General features: G+C 40.0%; 1 protein-coding gene across 1 annotated transcript in view; it reads left to right on the top strand.

The window, feature by feature from the left end:
* The window catches only part of EPS8L1 (EPS8 like 1), a 44,042-nt gene extending 24,062 nt beyond the window's left edge, over positions 1–19,980 (top strand). Inside the window, exons 14-21 of the mRNA XM_015810255.1 lie at positions 733–874; positions 3,366–3,394; positions 10,293–10,386; positions 11,936–12,100; positions 14,320–14,416; positions 16,331–16,502; positions 17,556–17,688; positions 18,861–19,980. Coding sequence (XP_015665741.1) covers positions 733–874; positions 3,366–3,394; positions 10,293–10,386; positions 11,936–12,100; positions 14,320–14,416; positions 16,331–16,502; positions 17,556–17,688; positions 18,861–18,932 — 904 coding nt within the window. The 3' untranslated portion in view covers positions 18,933–19,980. The remainder of the gene's footprint in view (positions 1–732; positions 875–3,365; positions 3,395–10,292; positions 10,387–11,935; positions 12,101–14,319; positions 14,417–16,330; positions 16,503–17,555; positions 17,689–18,860) is intronic.
* The last annotated feature ends 1,661 nt before the right edge of the window (positions 19,981–21,641 follow it).

Consider the following 21,641-nt stretch of genomic DNA (forward strand, 5'->3'; position numbering starts at 1 on the left):
TAATAATAATAAAGTTGGAAGGGACCTTGGAGGTCATCTAGTCCAACCCCCTGCTCAGGCAGGAAACCCTATACCATTTCGGACAAATGGCTGTCCAGTCTCTTCTTAAAAACTTCCAGTGTTGGAGCATTCACCGCTTCTGGAGGCAGGTTGTTCCACTGGTTAATTGTTCTCACTGTCAGGAAGTTTCTCCTTAGTTGTAGGTTGCTTCTCTCCTTGATTAGTTTCCATCCGTTGCTTCTTGTCCTGCCTTCAGGCGCTTTGGAGAATAGCTTGACTCCCTCTTCTTTGTGGCAACCCCTGAGATATTGGAACACTGTTATCATGTCCCCTCTCGTCCTTTTCTTCATTAAATTAGACATACCCAATTCCAGCAACCGTTCCTTATATGCTCTAGCCTCCAGTCCCCTGATCATCTTTGTTCTCTGCACTCTTTCTAGAGTCTCAACATCTTTTTTTACATCGTGGTGACCAAAACTGGATGCAGTATTCCAAGTGTGGCCTTACCAAGGCATTGTAAAGTGGTATTAACACTTCACGTGATCTTGATTCTATCCCTCTGTTAATGCAGCCTAGCACTGTGTTGGCCTTTTTGGCAGCTGTGGCTTGTTCTAGATTGGTTGACACCTGTTGCCTGGGTGGTTTACTTACCTTGCAGTGATTGAAAATGTCATGACTTTGACTCCTTCCTTCCAATTCATATTGTTCCTATTATTTGCTTTGTCCATCAAGGGTGGATTTCCCCAGGGACTATGCAGCTCCCTACAACCTAACATTCCGGAGTGGCTGGGAGCCTCCTGTCCAGGATGCTTTTGGGAAACCTTGGGAAGACCCAGTAGAGATGCAACACCGTCATGAAGAACGACGCACCCAGGTCAGTGTTGTGATGAGAAGCAGGTAGGAGAGCATAAGCTTGAATTCTGAGCAAGAGAACAACTATAAAAGGTCCATCGTAGAGCTGAGGCCACAGCCTCTGCTTGTAACAGTTGAAGAAGTAAATTATCTTTGCCTACATATATGCTGCAGGTTTGGATTGATTTTGTGCCAACAAGATGTATCTTCTCCAGGAGGATCAATCTCCAACTTGGTCCTTCAAGTCTTCTAATAGCACACCCATTGCCACTGTAACTGAGCCCATCCACGTTGGTGCTGGTCATCCTCTCCTTGTCTTTCCCTTTCCCAACTTTATAGACTTTGGTGTATCCATTTTGCTGAATTTCAAACAAAAGGTCATTGTTGTGCATTTTGATCTTTTCAAGCAGCTCATTTCTTTAGTAGCAAATGCCTGAAGTAATGCTGCAGTGGATCTGTTGCTTTTGCTTGTGGAATCTTTTTTTTCAGACAAGCGACTTCCATTTGATTTGCACCATTGAATGACTTTGGAGGTTAAACTGGCCCAAGGACTTCCACAGATTGTAGCATATTTACAGTATTGCATTTGTGGTTGTCCAAGTGGCCTCTTTGCCTCAGCTCTGCTGCTTACTATTGGAGGACATATTCACACAATAAAGTGTCCATCTTAGGATCAGAAGAACAAAGAGATCCAGCAGGAAAGTAGTGTTTTCCAGGATGAAACGGAACTAAAACTTCTATGTTGCAAGGAGGAAAACTCCAAAGGAAGCCGGCCAATTGCAGGGCTCCAGTTTGGAGGACTATCCCACCCCTTCTAGCATATTATGTTTTGGCTGCTGGAGAAAACTAAGCCTAAGCAGCCTCCATAAGCCCTTCCTGGTCCATAGTCTAACGTGTTTATTATTTCTCTATTTAAATTTATAAGTTTGCCCAACTCCATGATGACTCTTGGCTTATAACAATAAAAACAGTACAAACACTATATAACAAAGAGCACCTCCGTCCTGCATATCCCCCTACATTAAAAATCCAGCCCAACAGACATTATCCTTTAAAAAAATTGTCACCCACTCTAAGACTTGGGGGAAAAGCTATGATTTCATGATCTTTCAAATGAGGGCAGAGTTGGATGTCCAGAGGGAAGCTATTCCAGAGGCAAGTGGTGTGACAGAGGAGGCCCACTTCCTGAGTCCCATCACATAATATTGTTTAATTGGGAGGTCTCGGAACATCCCAAATTAACTTTCCCTGCTTATTATATGTTTAATTGTAGACCCATCCAACTGGATGAGGCCAAAGGTTCACGTAGCCAGCCTGTGTTTTCTCTGTGGCCAATCATATGCTTCTAGGAAGCATGTGTATTTACTAGATTGCTCATTTTTCCAGAATAGGGATAGGCTATAGAAAAATATCAATAGCACTTAGACTAATATATCGCTTCATAATGCTTTACAGTCCTCTCTAGGCAGTTTCAGCATATTGCCCCCAAGAATCTGGGTCCTCATTTTACCAACTTCGGAAGGATGGAAGGTTGAGTCAACCTTGAGCCAGTCAGGATTGAACTCCTGGCTGTGGGCAGAATTAGCCTGTAATACTGCATTCTAACCACTGTGCCACCATGGCTTCATGCATTCCTGAATGTTTCAGGAACAAGCATGATGGTATGGGGGAAAGTCCTTGGGAGACAAGAGAAAGATTTGCAACCTAGGCAATGGATCTTCCTCCTGTTTTCCAAGGTCATTCAAAACTGAGACTCTGGAAAGAGTGCAGAAAAGAGCAACAAAGATGATTAGGGGCTGCAGGTTAAACCATATGAAAAACGGTTGAGGGAATTGGGTATGTCTGGTCTAATGGAAAGGAGAACTAGGGGTGACATGATAGCAATATTCCAATATTTGAGGGGGTCAATCTATTTTCCAAAGCACCAGAAGGGAAGACGATAAGCAAAGGATGGAAACTAATGAAGGAGAGAAGCAACCTAGAACTAAAGAGAAATTTCCTGATAGTTAGAACAATTAATCAGTGGAACAACTTGCCTTCAGAAGTTGCGAGTGCTCCATCACTGGAGGCTTTTAAGAAGAGACGGGATAGGCATTTGTCTGAGGTATAGGGTCTCCTGCTTGAGCAGAGGGTTGGACTAGAAGACCTCCAAGGTCCCTTCCAACTCTGTTATTCTGTTCTTTTCATTCCCACATAAAACCACAGAGTGCTTGAGGAAGTAGCTTTGTAATTAGTTATGTCCCTCATGCTAACAATTTGTCCCTCACCCTAACAATTTTATGAACAGAAAAGTCCTCCAATTTTGAAAGAGTAACCACAGAACATTCTTAAAAATTAGCTGTTTTTCTAGCCCAAACAAGTGGAGTTTCTAGTTCACTTAAAAACTAGTTCCAATTACATTCAGTATTATTCCTGTCCATGAACTGGAGGGAGAATTTGAGAAAGAGTCACTTGAGATGGACCTAAACTAACTTTACTGTTTCTCTATCCCTCCTTCTTTCTCTGTGTTGCAGCAATCGGCACCCACAATTGCAGCCAATGGGTAAGATATTGTTGAACATTTTTGAGAATGGATTGATTATTTGAGGAAAATAAACAGGGAGTTTGGAAGAGAGGATTAGCATTTAGAATGTAAAAAAAAGTTAAAAAGGAAGGTTGGGAAAGACAAGGATTTTAATGATTAGGGTGGAAAGGGCCATTTCTAATTCCTGGTGCATGAAATCTTTTAAGAGGAAGTAAAGAAACTGAATATTTGGAACATGCAGAATGCATGCAGTGTTGGAGAGCATAGACCTTTCCACTTTATTGGATGAAGAAGTCCCCAGTTCTGGCTTCCTCAGTCATGGTCATCACCCCCAGTATAATCACCATTGTAGCATTAACAAAACTCAATGTGAATAGAGGAGACTATCTTGCTGGGGACATGATTCCAGTCCCTCCCCTGATCCTACTGGGAAGAGAAACTTCAAAGAGAAATGAAGGGTTGGTGCTGTGGTGGTGATGGAGAGATTAACATCTTAGGAGAGTTAGATGTGCAAGGATTTGTCATGGGCCCTTTAAAGCAGGGATCTCCAACCTTGGCAATTTTAAGACTGGTGGACTTCAATTCCCAGAATTCCTCAGCCAGCTTAGCTTAGCTGGCTGAGGAATTCTGGGAGTTGAAGTTCACCAGTCTTAAAGTTGCCACGGTTGAGGGCCCCTGCTTTAGAGGATGGTGATCAGATTGGATAAATTTAGGAGGTTTTCTGAGATTGAAAATTGTGAGTCGTTTATGAAATGCTTAGGTCAATTCTACATTGCTTTTTTTCCCCTCTTCTCTTTCTTCTTTTTCTAAAAATCTATTTTTTCTATTTTTCTCTATCTATCTGTCTATCTTTGCTCTGGGAATAGCTGGGTCCGGTGGTGAAACCAAGGATAGGAGCTAGCTAGGGAGGTGGTGGTCATAGGGCACTAGGAAGCTTAGCTTAGGGCAGGTGATGGTGTGTTGCAATTAATAATTGCAGGTTCTTACCAGGGTGAGGGGTACTTTTGGTGATCAGCAACCATTGGATGTTGAGCAAGGACTTCAAATTGTTGTCCTTAATCTGAACTTACAAGTACTGATGGCCAGGAATCCAATTGGCTCACCATGCCTTAAAAGAATGAGGGCCTCTGAACACAGAATTTGACAAGTGACAAAAAATTCCCCATCGTGTCTTTTGTATTTCAGTCCTATTTAAATTCTCTGTCCTCTTTTTAAGAAATACTTTAATTATCTATTTATTATTGGATAGTAAGAAATAACTGAGAAGTAATCAGAATGGAGATTTCTGGTATAACTTCCAGAACTTGTAAGTTTTTTCTCTCGTGGTTCTCTAAATTCATTTATCCCAAAATCTCCGGAGTCTTGATTCTTGCCCAGATCAAAAAGAACCAAAATATTGGCATGTCAATCTTCACTCAACTTACTGACATTTAATCTGTTCTGTAGTGCTTTGAATTGGGCAATGCTGACAAAAAAAATAATTTGTATTCCAACTGCTATTTTAACTATCTTTCAAACAATCCTAAGAATTACATCATGATTAGGTTACCAAGGATTAGTTGTCTAGGGAAACAGGATTAACTGTTAAAATTAATTTTTAAAGTTTGTAGCATAGATAAGCACATAATGAGCTAAGAATAAATAAACTAACAAAAGATGCACCAACTATAGAGGCCTTGAATTAAACTAGATAAGCATCCAATGGAATTTCCTTCCTACTCTTTACATGCACATATTCATATATTCTGATTAATTTATTCATACACGTATATATGCAGATATGAGGAAGCACCTAATAATCAGTTCATAATGTAGCAGGGAGGAAGAGGAATCTCTCATAGTTCTCAAAATAAATTAAAATCAAATGACTGTTTTGTAGTGGTACTAGAAATTCTGGATTTGACCAGCACTGCCTAAATGCAAAGATAAAACTAGACTTAAAGTCTCAATGTATCACTGAAATAATCCTTGTAGGTAACTTCTCCCGCTTTTTTTTTTTTTTTGCTTAGAATGGAGAGGACTATGGTTTTTTAAAACCTGAGAAATGAGCTAAAACACATCCATGCTAAATATAAACAACTTTAAGGCCAATGTCATGGGTTTCCCAAAAGATAACTGGGAAACATAACAGCACAGATTTGGAGAAAATGTTTAGGTAAATTCTGGGCCACATAATATGTTTGCCATGTGGGAGAACTTTGGGATTATGCCATGGAGTAAAGGAGGAGGAAGCAGCTAGTAAAAATGAACTGCTATAAGAAGGCAGAAGGCTTGCTTCTCCTTATAACAGTTCCTTTTTATTGCCGTGCTCAACTGCCAGAGGAAATGAACAGCTTAAAAGGAGAGAAGAACCATAGAAGAATGGAAAGACAATTAACAGTTTCTCCTCTGTTAGAAGTGTGTGCATGTATGTGTGTGCATGCACACATACACAAGCATGAGTATTTCCCCGTCCTCTTCTCTGCATCATAGTAGAGAAAGCATCATTCTCAATAACCAATGTTGTTATATGTTGGGAATAGACCCCTCTCAGAAACTAAGTAACAGATACTTGATATCTTCAAATATGATATAAAAGGATCACGTAGGGTTCATACCAGTGCCCAACTACCCGTATATTTACAGTGTAATTTGTCCACTCTTTTTCAAATCATGAAAGTGGATCGTGAAGACAAAGCCAGTTTGGTCTAATGGTGAAGGCACCAGGCTAAAAACCAGGAGACTGTGAGTTCTAGTCCTGCCTTAGGGATGAAAGCTGGCTGGGTGCCTAAGGCCAGTTACTCTCTCTCTCAACTCAACTTACCTCACAGGTTTTTGTGAACAGAATAGGAGGGGGAAGCAGTATTAGGTATGTTCACAACCTTTAGTTATAAAAATAATAAAGGCAGAGTATAATAAAACTTCTTGCAAAGCTTTTCATGATATTTCTGCACTAGGTTTCATACTGCAAAACCTAATCGAATTCAGTTTCTAGAATGTTCCCAGCATGTGCTTTACAGTCTAAAAATAACAAAAAACAAAGAGGAGTGCCTATGTGGAGATTAGAAAGGGTGAGCCCAGTTATGCAACTGTAGACTATAAGTTTCACCTAGTAAACATTGCAGGATTTCCAGTTCTTTTGCAAAGAACATAAAATGAGATAAGGATAAAGAGTTCTTTTAAGCCAATACCCTAATTATGTAATATTGTTTGGTTTAACTCTTATGGAAGTGAGGCCCACTTGCCTCCCTCACCGTTGGTGAGGATCACTTTACAACTGTCACGTCTTAGACTCCATTATGAAGGCTACCTGTACCTAGGGGTTTCCCCTCCATTTTCTCCCACAACAGCAATCCTAGGAAGAAAGTTTGGCTGAGGGAGAATTATTGGCAGAAAAGTAAGGTAGAACCTGGGTCTTCTCACGCCAAGTCCTACTACTTTACTTTGCCCTCATGCTGTCTGTGATGATGCACATCGCCTTCCCAATAATTCTCCTGAAAACATCTCCTTTCTCCCTTGTGTTAATACGAACATGGCTGTGGTTAAAAGCAGACTGATATTGGGCAAGCTACAACCTAATTCTTTTGCAGTCAGAGTAAGTTCGTAAGGTACAGGAGCAGAGAACAAAAGAACAAAGCAACAGCACAAGGAGCAGCTCAAAAGAACTTAGGGAACCCTTCATGCCTTGGGGACTTGGCAGGAACAAAAGACCAAGGGGACATGGCAAGGAACAAAAGACCAAGCCCAGCCCTTCCCCTGGATAGAAAAAGAAAGGAAGGAGACTTGGGTCTCCCAAGAAGTCCAGGAGAATAAAGTAGAGCCCAGATTATCTTAAAAGAAAACAGAGTCAGTTCAAGCAGAACAAGAAAGGAAGTGAGCAAGAGTTCAGTTCTTTTCTTCTCTGCTGACCTCTGATTTGGATGAGACTCTGATGCACGGTGGTAAAGCAATTAGCTCTGAAAGCAGGAAGAAGATTGGAGGAGAGACAGAGAGAGATGAAACTCTTCCAGAAGGCAAGAAGCCAGAGTCAGGGGCCAGGTGTTTTGGGCACGGAAGGGAAACGTAACAGGATGAAAACAAGAGGACAGCGGTTTAAAGAAAGATGGCGCCCAGAAGAGAACCAAGAGGGGGACACTGGGCAGCCAGTGAAGGTAGGACTGGAGCACGGTGGGAATTGGGGTGTCTCCTTTTCTTTTTCTTCTTGAATTCCTATCCTTCTCAGAACCAGTTTGCAAGATGGGTGTCCCAGCCAGTCCAGCTCTGATCCTCATAAAATCTAGCTGGAAGAAGGATTGCAGATACTGTACTGTAGATGGTTCAGGGTGTCTTTTCTGGTAGGAAATGCCACCTATTACAAAAAAAAGGGGCAACTGGTGTAAACTAATATCTCATTTTGCCCTTTCCTGGTCATTATCCATTCCTTCCTTCTATATCATGTTTTTTTGTTCTGTAATTGGGTAATCTTTGTGAATATGAGAGTGGCCAGAGTGGGTCACGTTGCTATTGTGATTAATGCTAATTAATGATAACGCCTAGCCATCTTGCAATCTTCTCTCCTACCATTTTTTATCGGCAAGATGCATGAAAATTGGGATAACAGAAATACACTTGCATTGCCCCCTAAACTCAGCGTATATTAAATAAAACCTGCATAAAACAAGAGATGTCTAGAGTTGAAATAAATGTAGTTAATCAATCTGTTTAAAATTAGCCAGATGAGTTAAGTTGAAATGCATTTGCATGGTGATGCCCAAATCCAGTATCAATTCCACTTTAAGATATTGAAGGAAGTGCTGGATATTTACATTCAGTTCAATAAACAGGACTAAACACTATTAACTCTGCATTTGGGAATTACCCTTTCATTCTCTATCATACTTACACATCTAGATTAAGATGACATGAAGTAAATAATATTTCACAATTCATTTACTAACTCTCAACTATTAACTAGATTAATCTCTACTAATTAACATTTAAAACGTTTTTGTAGCTTAATTAGTTGATGACCCAAGGGTTGTCAATCATCCCACTGACCAAACTTCTTTTGCTCACTTCTGTATCTCATCCTTGTCTTTGCTGTGAGGCAGACTAAGCTCTATTGAAATTTTCAGGACTTCTGGGACTTTAATTAGAAGTTTCCTTCTTTTGGGTTTTCTTTAATGGATCTGCTTTGTTACCTGTCAAGAGAGAAATTGCTTAACTTTTTATTACTAGTTTTCACTCTTTGTAGTTTTCTTGTTCAACAGCATGGTTTTTAAAATTTAATTTAATTATTTTTAAAAAAAGATGCACTATTTTAATTATGCTGATAGTTGTAGAAGTACAGAAAACTTAATGTGGACCCAACAATTGTTGTAGTCAATTATATGATGAAATTTGCATATATTTGCAAGTAAAAAAGATGTCAGGGGTATTCACAAGGGAAAGTGTTAAAAAATCAAGATGGTTGCTACAGGCTTCAGGTAGTCCTCAACTTACAGCAGTTCATTTAGTGACCATTCAAAGTTACAACGGCATTGAAAAAAGTGACATGACCGTTTTTCAGTTAGGACCTCTGCAGAATCCCCGTGATCACGTGGTCAAAATGCTTGGCAACTGCTTCATATATATGACTATTGCTGTGTCCCAAGGTCATGTGATCACCTTTTGTGACCTTTCGACAAGCAAGGTCAATGGGGAAGCCAGAATCACTTAACAACGGGTTACTAACTTATCAACTGCAGCGATTTGCTTACAACAGTGGCAAGAAAGGTCATAAAACGGGGCAAAAATCACTTAACAAATGTCTCCCTTAACAACAGAAATTTTGGGCTCAATTGTGGTCATAAGTCGAGGATTACCTGTATGTGATCAAAGCCTGAACCATAATGTACATAAAAAGGAGGGGGTTTTGGTCACATAGCTGCGGCTGCCATTTTGTCTTTTCCAGACTTCCCTGGAAACAGTAGGTTCTAAAGAAGAAAGCACGTGGCTTGTTTTTATACGTTGCAAGTAATTCCCCCATCTTTTTCTGTTGAGCATTCATATTTTTATGAAGATGGGCTGTGCCACCTGCAGATTTAGACAAAAAAAATTGTGTGTTTAATTAGAGGCAGTTTTATTTTAAAAAATAAATAAATAAAAACTAAGTGAATGACTAACGTGTGGCTGTAGAGTAAACTAAATGAAAGCCCTATCTCTGTATAAAGGTCTAGAACAGAGAATGTTTCCATAAAAGTGAAAGTGAAAGGAATGGAAGATGAGAGAGATATAACCTTGGGAGTGGTCATCTCTAAAGCTTTCAATAAAACTCGATGATCCCCCAGCTGCATCTAAATCTCTGTTTTATTGGTTACTGATCAGGAACAGTGGAAAAGGGATAGCAAGTTCGCAGAAGAGCCCAAGGGTTTCTGATTCTCAGAAAATATGAAATGGAAAAAATAAAGTTTTCTGGGGTCTAAATTGGATGGCTAGCATGGAGGAAAAGCTGGAAAGACACCCTAATAGGATATGCATATACTGTGGTGCCTTGGTACTCAACTGTTTTGAAACTCAGCAAATTTAATACTCAACAAATTTGTCCCGGTACTCATTATTTGTTTGATACTCAATGCACAAGCTAGAACTTATCAATGTCGACCACCTTATGACTCACTACATTATTCCTTATGGGGAAAAAAATGTTTGGTACTCATCATGTCTCCTGAAACCAATTAATGATGAGTACCAAGGTACCATGTTAACTGAAGGATGAGCTCAACTAAAATTCTTGACTTGTAATAAGAGGCAACCTTGTTCCTTAGTCCTAAATCAACTCGCTACCTTCATTGGTCTCCAGTCAGTAGATCTTGGAGATCTGTAAAAACAAAGTGAATTCCTTAGATGTGAAGTCTGATCTACACAGATCATAGGTATTCTTGCATTAAACCCAATGTATCTTCCTTCTCACTCACAGGTGCAAACATCTAGAGAAATCAGTGATCTGCACCCACAGCTTCACAGCCAGAAACAGCAATGAACTGTCAGTGTTTCAAGGAGACATATTAGAGGTGAATTTATGACCCAGGGTATCAACCATGTCAAAAAAAAGTGCAGTGGAAACCTTAATATAAAGAAGATAATTGCATTTGGGAATCCCAAAATTTGGAAATACACCATTGTTTGCCAATTTGAAATTTTAACATGAAAACCGGCTGGATGATTTTGGGCCAGTCACTCTCAGTTCAACTCCCCCCCCATTGTTGCTGTGGTGGAGAAAATTATAAGAGGAAGAGTATTATGCATGTTCACCATCTTGAGTTACTCATGAGTTACTTATAAATATGTAAATGTGTTATGTATGTGTACACTTTTGAGAGCAAACAACAAAAATTCATTTTTAATGTATGCCACTCTGCCAACAGTAAAAAAAATGACAATAAAGGTTATCTATCTATCTATCTATCTATCTATCTATCTATCTATCTATCTATCTATCTATCTATCTATCTATCTATCTATCTGTCTGTCTGTCTGTCTGTCTGTCATCTATCTATCCATCCATCCATCCATCTATCTTTAGCATATGGCATGAAATACATGGATAGCACTAGTAAAGATATATGGAAAAAAACAAATAATATGATACATGTAAGATGAAGACGTATAGTGAATTTTGTAAGCTATAAGGAATTCAAGAAATTATATATTCAGTTACAAATATATATTTTATTTTAAGATACATTGGTTCATATAAAACACATTGGTTCATAAAGTAAAATAAGTTTCTATATATTAATACATATATATTAATACTATAATATATGTGTGTGTATGTATATGACAGGTAATCCTTGACTTATGACCACAATTGAGCCCAAAATTTGTTGCTAAGTGAGACATTTGTTAAGTGAGTTTTGCCCCATTTTATGACCTTTCTAGCCCAAGTTGTTAAGTGAATCACTGCAGTTGTTAAATTAGTGGCACAGTTGTTAAGTGAACCTGGCTTCCCCACTGACTTTGCTTGTCAGAAGGTCACAAAAGGTCACATGACTCCGGGATGCTGCAACCGTCATAACTATGAACCATTTTCCAAGTGGCTGAATTTTCATCACGTGACCATGGGGATGCCGCAACAGTCGTAAGTGTGAAAAATGGTCATAAGTCACTTTTTTTCAGTGCTGTTGTAACCTTGAACGGTCACTAAATCAACTCTTGTAAGTTGAGGACTGCTGGTATCTATGCCATTTATCCAATTAAGCACAGTGTTTGATAACTGGAGGAAGTTTACTTTTCTTCCTGTGTAAGCTCTGTTATATCACTTATAAAGTAAGAAAGGTGGGATAAAAGGCAAACAAACAAATAAATACAGAATTTCTGCAAGGTTAGCAATATTCTCTACTAAATAATTGTGAAGTGCTTTCACACCTCTTCGGCAGAGGCCATATGCCTTAAATGAAAAGCATCACTATGCATAAACAGGCTGTTTACTAAACAAGTTGTACATTGCTAGCAGGAATGGAATTATTCACGAGGCTGAAATTAGGACAGTTGTGAGTGTCACAAAAACTGGCTGGAATGTTGTCTCTGCTTATATGGAAATATTTTGTTTGTTGTTAGGTTCTCGATGATAGTAAGAAGTGGTGGAAAGTCAAGAACTGTAATGATCAAGTTGGTTACGTCCCTTATAATATTCTTGCTCCAATGCTGAGTGGAGATAATTCCAGTATCCAGAATGACAAGGAAATGCTTCTAATTCATGAAATCACCCCTGTAACAACGAAGGTGAGTTAGAATACATGAATTAGGGCTTTGTTTATTTGTTTCTGTTTTTTTTAACATTCTATATCCTATGGGATTTAAAATTAAAAACCAATATTTTAAAAACGGCAAAGAAAACAAATGTCTATGGAGATTCTCTGTCATCCAGGTCATGGTTGTCCCAAAGATGCTTTTTCAAGAGGCAACTGGACTTTCTTGTTTTTCTTTAAAGACGTTTCACTTCTCATCCAAGGAGCTTCTTCAGCTCTGACTGGATGGTGGGGCTGAATTCTTCAGTCAGAACTGAAGAAGCTTCTTGGATGAGAAGTGAAACATCTTCAAAGAAAAACTAAGAAAGTCCAGTTGCCTCGTGAAAAAGCATCTTTGAGGCAAAGAAAACCCTTGAACCAGCAAAGCAATCAATCTAAACATCGGGGGGGGGGGGAATCTAATGAAATGTATTTATTAATTTGATATATTTATATGGCCAGCCATCTCACAGATCAGGGCTCTGGACAGCATATGATACAAAAAGTGATTGGGTAGAATAGCCTTAATCTTCTCTAGGTATGTTAAGTTATAACTTGATGATCCACACCTGACACAGCTAGTCCTCAGCTTAGGACTAGAATTGCCATTTCTTTGTGAGGTGATTGTTAAGTGAATTACACCCAATTTTAAAAACTTTTTTTGGCCCCAATTAACCGAATCACTGCAGTTGTTAAGTGAACCAGTCACAGATTATTAAACAAATCAGGCTTCCCCCATTGATTTTGCTTGTCAGAAGCCAGCTGGGAAGATCACAAATGATCACAGGGTCATGGGATACTGTAATGGTCATAAATACATGCTGGTTACCAAATGCCTGAATGTTGATCACGTGCTACAAAGAACATCAGGCAGGTTTCACTAGTAAGGTGGTACCAGATGATGAATATCAGACAGGAGAAGCAGAATGGAGAATGGAGAGGAAGGTAAGGCTAGTGAAAAGGATTCCTGCATGTGGCAATGTGGTTTTGCAAGTCCCACCTGTATCCCTGAGTATGAAATGCTGAGGACATGAAATGGAATATGCTTAGGGATGTCCTGGGAGAATCTATTGGTGATTATTAGAAACCAAATACTGGACTAGATGGATCTTTGGGGTGATCCAACGTTGCAGCACAGAGGTCAGAGATACCTGATAAAGCCTGGTGAGATTTAGGGGAAGCAATCAAAGCTTTCCCTCTTTGAGCTCTAGAAAATGCTGAAATATCAAAAACGGAAGAGTATGAAATCAGAACTGCATTCCACATTCCAAGTTCTAAAATGGGAAACCAATTGTCACGGCTCCATTGGATCCTGGTTTGGAGGAGGAGGAGGAGTTGAAACCAGGACCATTTAATGGGGATGGCATGGTCCACTCAGAACGAGTGGCAAGTCCAGGGGCTGAATACGAGGCAGTCTCAGGGCCATTGGGCAGTGGAGGGAGTCAGCCAATTGGATGGAGAGCTGTTTGCAGAAGAGGATCAGCTGCAGAGGACCAGTGGAGATGACAAGCTCCAGACTACTTCTGATGAGAAACAGCTGCCTCCCCCACCCAATCCACGGGCATGGAGAGCGGAGCAGAGGGAGGCACAGAAGAGGTCAGTGAGGTTGCTCACAAGGAAGCAGCCCCACTCCTCCTCACAAGGAACTGGGGGTGATTTAACCAGACACTGGAGGAAGATGCGTTTATCAGGAACACCTGTTTGTTTTGATGCACATCTTCCTGGCTTTCATGGATTTTGGCTCATGTGTGTTGGCTCCAAACTGACTTCGGATTCTTGGACCATGCTTTGGTTCTTGGAACCCTGGACTTTTGTTGCAGACTTGGTACTTATGGGTGTTGTGACTTCCCTCTTGGCCTCATGGGTTGGCTAGGATTTAATTTGTGGAACCAGGGAATTCAGACGGAGGGAAAACTGAGGGCTGAGGTGGAGCTACACTGGCACCATTGGTGGGTCATTTTGTGCTGTGTTAAATGTGTAATAAATGGATTCTACTTAACCTCTTCCTTGCCAGCATAACTTGTCAAGTTATGCTGGCAAGGACAAAACTAGCCAAATGAATTGGGATTTTACATATTAAAACTCAGATACTTTAGAGGACTAATTACTTGTAGATAATTAATGTAGCCTTGTCACCACAATTTCTTGTAACATCTCTCCCAATCAGAAATAGACTTGTACCATTCGTTGTTCTTCCTTGCTTTCTCCACATAGATAACACCTCAGCCACCAGCAATGACCACAAGTCTACAGTCCAATGGTGTAAAATGGGCCAGCGCAGAGGAGCTTAACAAGAACCAGAATAAGAAAGGTGAGACCCCTCTTTCATTTGGAACTGAAGAGCCAGCAAACAAGCAATTCTTCTTTTTGTTTTGCCTGAGCATATGGTCCACATTATCTGTGAGAAATCTCAGGTTGACCTCTGACCCAGTAAGAGCACAGAACTGGAATTATCTTAGATGGAATTGACTTGTCTACTAAAATATCCTTTCGACAATCTGAACTCTGAGTCTAGGGTAGTGAGGGAGACCTTGTGGTCCTTCAGAAGTTGCTGAATTACATTCCAATCATCTCCCTCACCAATGTTCATGGTTGACTAGAACTATTGGACAGGCTCAGTAGCATTTAGAAACCACATGTTCCCCATCCTTGCTCTAGAACAGGGGTCCCCAACCAGGGGTGCGAGACGACATTCCAGGGAGTGCGAAAACTTGGGTTTAGAAATTTCAAAAATATAGTGTATATGCATAATTCGTTGCCGTTATTTTGAACTTTTGTAAGGGGTGAGAGAATGTATCAGAAGCGTTCTAGGGGTGCAGGGTATAGAAAAGGTTGGGAACCACTGCTCTAGAAGAAAGCAACATGATCTATATATTTTCAAACAAGTAAACTAGCTTCTTAATGGTTTCCTAAAATGGTGGATCATGTAATATTGGAAGGAAGGTATAAAAATAGTCTTTTTGCAGAGCGAACCTGCTCCTGTGACCTGCCAAAACTTGAGACTTTATCCCAAATCCTGATGACCTTTCTACAGCACTTAGTACCCAAAGAACTACTCGCTCTGAGAATAATTTCATTTTCTTTTTACCTCCTGGCTACTTGTTTCAATTAAAGAAATTATTTCAATTAAACCATTTGCTGGTTTGCTTTCCCAAATGTACTCCCTGTTAATGATACAGCAAAGAACATTACCTAAAGCTCTGGCATGCGGTCCCTGAAAACAATGGACTTGGTTTTCCAAATCCTTGGTCAAACCTGTTGTAGATAATCCAATCTTCTAGATGTCTGGGCTTCAACATTCAGAATTCTCAGAAGTTATCATGATGCTGGCTGATGATATGAAGTGTTAACCATTGGATGCCCAGATCTAGGAAGACTGCAGCTATGGTCTCATACTACTAGGAAATACAGGTAGTCCTTGACTTACGACCAGAACTGATCCCAAAAATTTATGTTGCTGAATGAGACATTTGTTAAGTGAGTTTTGCCCCATTTTCTTGCCACAGTTGTTACGTGAACCATTGCAATTGTTAAGTTAGCGACACAGTTGTTAAGGTGAATCTGGTTTCCGCATTGACTTTGCTTGTCAGAAAGTCACAAAAGCTAATCACGTGACTCTGGGACACTGCAACCATCACAGATACAAACCGGTTGCCAAGTGTTTGAATTTTGACCATGTGACTAAGGGGATGCTGCAACAGTACTAAGTGTGAAAAATGGTCATAAGTCACTTTTTTCAGTGCTGTTGTAACTGTCATAAGTCTACACCCTTGTCCACATTATTTGAAGCACTGGAGCGATCAAATCCATAATTTAATCCTGCAAAAATTCTATAGAACCTACAGCATTTTAGTTTACTGCAGGATACTGTAGATGGGATAGGACTGCCACCTGAAGTATGGGCTACAAATGGAGATGTGCAAAATTGGGCAGTCCATCCTTCCTCCCCCCCCCCACCATCCCACCAACACAGGAATGGCTCATCCATTTTCAGAAGTGAATGTTTTGGAACAGTAAGTGATATATTTTCTTCTGGATATGATCTGCCCCAAAGTACACAAACAACTCTGAACTACCTGTATTTCCACATCTGGAAAAAAACACAAAGTTCTTGGCAGAGAACACATAGTTCTTGCACTTACCTAGATATAAGGACAAATCCTTTCTTTCTCCAGTGATTCATTTCCCATGAATCCTTGAGTGACATCTCTTTCTGCTCTGGTAGAACACTTCAGCGTTGTCAATGAGGAGCTCGTCTTCAGGCTGGCCAATGGGACAAGCGGCTGTGGCAAAACTCTTCATATCCCACGTACTCTAGATACGGATGTCCCTTTAGACTACAATTCAAATTCTGATCAAGTCCGGACCTGGTTGGAGGCCAAAGGGTTCAGTCCATTGTGAGTTGGCCTCTGTTTCTCTTTGAGAAAATATGTGGGTTGATAATGAAATACAGACTTAGATTGGCTATTTCTCTCTTTAAATTGTATTAGATTCTAGATCAGAGATGCTATGCATATCAACAATCTTCCTAGCTGACAAACACCTAATAATTTAGAGCAGGGGTAGGCAACCTTGGCTCTTTTATGACTCATGGACTTCAACTCCCAGAATTCTTGAGCCAGCTGGCTCAGGAATTCTGGGAGTTGAAGTCCACGAGTCATAAAAGAGCCAAGGTTGCCTACCCCTGATTTAGGGAATGACTTCTGCAATAGCCACAATATAAAGCAGCAGCAACAGCTTTCCTGAATTAGTTGGTAGGCTTCTAAAATTTGCCGCTGAACTATGATCAATTATGGATTTTAGTTCTATACCCCTAATAGATCCTAACTAAAGTTAAGATTAAAACTGTGCTAAATAAGATTCCTGTTTGGTTGGGGTGGGTGGAAGAGTTCCCCCCCCCCCCCATCTCTTGACTCAGTTTCTGCCCACCTAGAAGTTTGAAAGCATGTTCTATGTGGGTAGATAAATAGGTACCAATTTGTGCGAAGGACGAGCCAGCACCTCATATGAATAGAATCGTTCTGGACCTTCCCAATTGCAACACACGCTTGTGAGGCAGCTTCCATGGAGGGAGAGGGCCCCAGATGCTGGTGCAGGAAACCGGTTGTCTTTCTTTCTGGTATGGAGCTAGCTCGCCCCCTGTGGCGGATCTTGGAAAACGCACGAGTGTGAATGAAACAGGGCTAGCAATCTTAGGCAGCCAAACTTATTACTCTGCATTTGAATTGTAGTTTCCTAGCTAATGTAACTTTGCCTTACACTGAATAAATAAATTAAACCCAATGGAGATTTTTTTAGACATTCTGCTATTTGGTCAAAAGAGCTGCCAGAGTTTGACCTAGTTAGAGGTCACTTTCAAATTGGTTTCATTTTTAGAGTTTAAATGGAATAGCTCCTTTTTCCTATCACGGCCTATTTATTTTACCTACCCTTTTCCTTCCTTTCTGCAGGATTGTCAATGCCTTGGGGATTCTGAATGGCGCTCAGCTGCTTTCCTTGGAAAAGGATGAGTTCAGAGCTATCAACCCAGAAGAAGGACCTCGAGTCTACAGCCAGGTTACCATCCAGAAAGCCCTCCTAAAGGTACCAAGGATTTTGAAATCTCTTCTAAGGGTTGAGAAAAGTGTGGTGAGCTGAGACCGTTCTTGACCATCCAGACCTCAAGGAACTAAGAAATCTAGCAAGATTCAGCAAAAATATAAGGATTGGAGGGGGAGGGCTGAGTGGGGTGAGACTATGCCAAAGTTTCAAAGAAGTAGATAACATAAGGAGAGTTTTTTGCTTGAAGATAAGAATCAGAATCAGAATAACAGTTGGAAGGGGCCTTGTGGGTCATCTAATCCAACCCCCCCACCCAAGCAGGAGATCCTACAGCATTTCTGACAGATGACAGTCCAGTTTCTTCTTGAAAGCTTCCAGTGATGAAATTCCCACAACATCTGAAGGCAAACTGTTCCACTGGTTGATTGTTCTCACTGTCAGAAAATTTCTCCTTATCTCTAGCTTGAATCTCTCCTTGAGCAGTTTCCATCCGTTTTTCCTTGTCTGGCATTCAGGTGCTTTGGAAAATAGGTTGAGCCCCTCCTCTCTGTGACAGCCCCTCAAATATAGGAACACTGCTATCATGTCTCCCCTGGTCCTTCTCTTCACTAGACTAGCTATGCCCAGTTCCTGTAACCGTTCTTCATATGTTTTAGTCCCCTAATCATCTTTGTTGCTCTTCTCTGTACCTTTTTTAGAGTCTCAACATCTTTTTTATAGTGTGGAGACCAAAACTGGTTGCAGTATTCCAGGTGTGATCTTACTAAGGCTTTATAGCAGGGGTGTCAAACTGCCGGCCCGCGGGCCAGATGCATCATAGCGAAATCGCCCCCCCCATTGCCGGCAATGGCAAAAAAGTCACAATACGTCACGCCATGTCACGTGATGTTGCAAGTTTGACCTCCCTGCTTTATAGAGTGGTATTAGTACCTCACGCGATCTTGATTGAATCCCTCTGTTAATGCAACTTAGGATTGCATTGGCTTTTTTGGCTGCTGCCACACAGTTGGCTCATATTTAATTGATTGTTCACTAAGACTCCAAGATCCCTCTCACAGTTGCTGCTATTAAGCCTGGTTTCACCCAATCTATATGTGTACTTTTGGTTTTTCTTGCCTAAGTGTAAGACTTTACTTTTCTCTACATTGAATTTCATTTTGTTAGATAGGGCCCAGATGAGCACTTCATCCTTAATTTTCTCCTTTTTCTTCTAGGATTCTGGGAAAATGTCAGAGCTAGAGGTCGTGATGGCAAGACAAAAGATAAAAGCAGAAGGATTGGACTAATGGAGCTCTCTTTTTGTGTGGTGGTGTGACTTTGCTAAAGAAATGTGGAAATTCAGATTCTTCTCTCTACAGGAGCAGAATCTAGCCTGTGTAGGATCAATGTGAAAGAATTGGTTGTAATTGTTACTGTGGATGTGTTTTATATTCCCAATTTGCCATCAAACAAGAGAAACTTCCTGGTATTCCCAGTTTCTCAAATCTCTCTTTTTAAAATATACGTCATGGAACAATATTCACTCTCCCACTTCTTTAATCCCCAAATTAAAAAGAAAAAAGAAATAATTATGTCCTATAAGATCTACACTTTCTCCATTTTGGAACTTAGCTCCTTGTAGAATCAGCTCTCAATCTCTCAGTAGGGAAATACTAATGTGGTATAGTATGCACTATCACATCATCTGTTTAGTTCTTTCATTAAACATCAGTCAGGATATTATTGAACAATTTTTTTTCAGATTATGGCCTCATGAACTATGCATATAAATCTACATAAAATCAATGATTTTATACACAGTTTATTTAATCCAGTTCACAGATCAGCACAGGAAATGTAATCAGAGTTCTACCTGCATGTTCAGTGAGTAACATTTTACAACTCTATGAACTTTTAAAGCAAATCATCCTGTCTAGCCACAATGACTCCACCTGCTCTTTTTTTAATAGATTAGTTCCTGTGAAATAATAGCTCAGCATTAAAAAAAATGTTAAATAATCTAAGGAAGTATGTGTCATGAAAACTGATGAATTACTGTTACAAGAGTTAATTGCTTTAAATTCAGAGGCCTTTGTCACAGAACAATACAATATGTGGTCACTAGATGGCAGTCGGCAGCCTCTATGGGCAAACCAAGCTGTTTAGCTACAGATAATTTCTCTGTAAATCAAAAAGATTTAGCCAGATTTTTAACAGCTTGTTCCTATTGTCCTGAAAGCATTTTTTATGGGGAAAATGAACTGAATCAGCTGCTTTGAAGGAATCTTATGCAAGAAAATGTGATGTTTCCACTTAAAAAAAAGCCTTTATGATAAAATGGGGCCATTTGCTGTGCTTCGGTTTCATTATGGTGTGTGTTTGTTTATGTGTGTGTTAGATAGTTATTTAATTAGTTCTTTTTTTCCAATAGCTTTCTCACAATTTGATGAACATATGTTGAACACTGCACCATAATTTTGATTGCTGCTAAAACAGTTTTCATTATAAGTTTCTTGAGTTCAGTTTTACCCCTAAATCTACTAGCAGTTCTCCAGATTGTTTACTCACAAGCTGCTGTAAATTTTTGTGGAAGCGAAAGGTGTGGAGGGTAAAAATCACTATAAGCTGCTTTCCCATAATTAATGCAGGAAATATTTATTTTAAGCCTATTTATATGAAATTATTGTTGTTAATATTTGTTTTTAAAAGGTTGATTTTTAAAACTTCTTTTAAAAAAAAAATGAAATTAATTTTGAAAATTCTCTAGAACAGGGTCCCTAGATAAGTTGCCCATTAAGCAAAATGGGTTTCTGAGCAGCATGTAAAATCTCCCAGGAAATAAGATTTCAAATAACACTTTTAAGGCCAGAAATTCTGTTCTGTGACTGTTTTGCAAGGGAGCATTGTTGCAGAAGGACTAAGAATCAATTCCAAGATCATCTATTCCTTATGGTGGCATTGGTGAATCCAAAATACAGGTAGTCCTTGACTTACAACAGTTCATTTAGTGATCATTTGAAGATAAAACTGCACTGGAAAAAAGTGACCTATGATTGTTTTTCACACTTAAAACCATTGCAGTATCTTCATGGTCATATGATCAAAATTCAAACGCTTGGCAACTGATTCATACTTATGACGGTATCCCTTTTGCAACCCTCTGACAAGCAAAGCCAATGGGGAAGCCAGATTCACTTTACAACCGTGTTTCTAATTTAATATGTGTAGTGATTCAATGAACAAATGTGGCAAGAAAGGTCATAAAATGGGGCAAAGCTCAACAAATGTCTCGCTTAGCAACAGAACTTTTGGGCTCAGTGGTGGTCGTAAAGCGAGGACTACCTGTAAGGGATTTCAGTTTAATTTGCACCTGGCAAATTTGGTGCAGTCCAAAAAAACATCTCACAGGAGACCATCTCTCATTGATAATTAGTTAAAATTTGCACATGTTATGTTTGTAGTTTATTTTCTCCAAACTTCCTGAGAGGCCCGACTGCTTGTTTGTTGTAGTGGGACATGATGGAAATTTATTTTTATTTATTTATTAAATTTATATACCGCCCTATCTCCCTTACGGGACTCAGGGCGGTGAACAGGCGATACTAAAAACCACAATAATAAATAAATAGTTTCTGTTCTAAAATCAAATTAAATAACAGGCCTGTTCTAAAAACACCCCATACAAAACCCCCAGTAAAACCTAATCAAACTACGCCAGGCCGGCCGCACGGAATAGATGGGCCTTCAGGGCTCGGCGAAAAAGGTGCAGGTCCGCAACTGTACGTAGGTCGGGGGGTAGGTCATTCCAGAGGGCAGGAGCTGCCACAGAGAAGGCTCTTCCCCTGGGGGTCGCCAGCCGGCATTGTCTGACCGACGGCACTCTAAGGAGGCCCTCTCTGTGGGAGCGGACTGGTTGAAGGGAGGTGTTTGGTAGGAGGCGGTCTTGCAAATACCTAGGTCCATTGCCATGGAGCGCTTTAAAAGTTGTTACTAACACCTTGAAGCGCACCCGGAAG

The sequence above is a fragment of the Protobothrops mucrosquamatus genome, unplaced genomic scaffold (assembly GCF_001527695.2).
Source record: "Protobothrops mucrosquamatus isolate PMUCROS unplaced genomic scaffold, P.Mucros_1.0 scaffold8, whole genome shotgun sequence".
NCBI lineage: Eukaryota > Metazoa > Chordata > Lepidosauria > Squamata > Viperidae > Protobothrops > Protobothrops mucrosquamatus.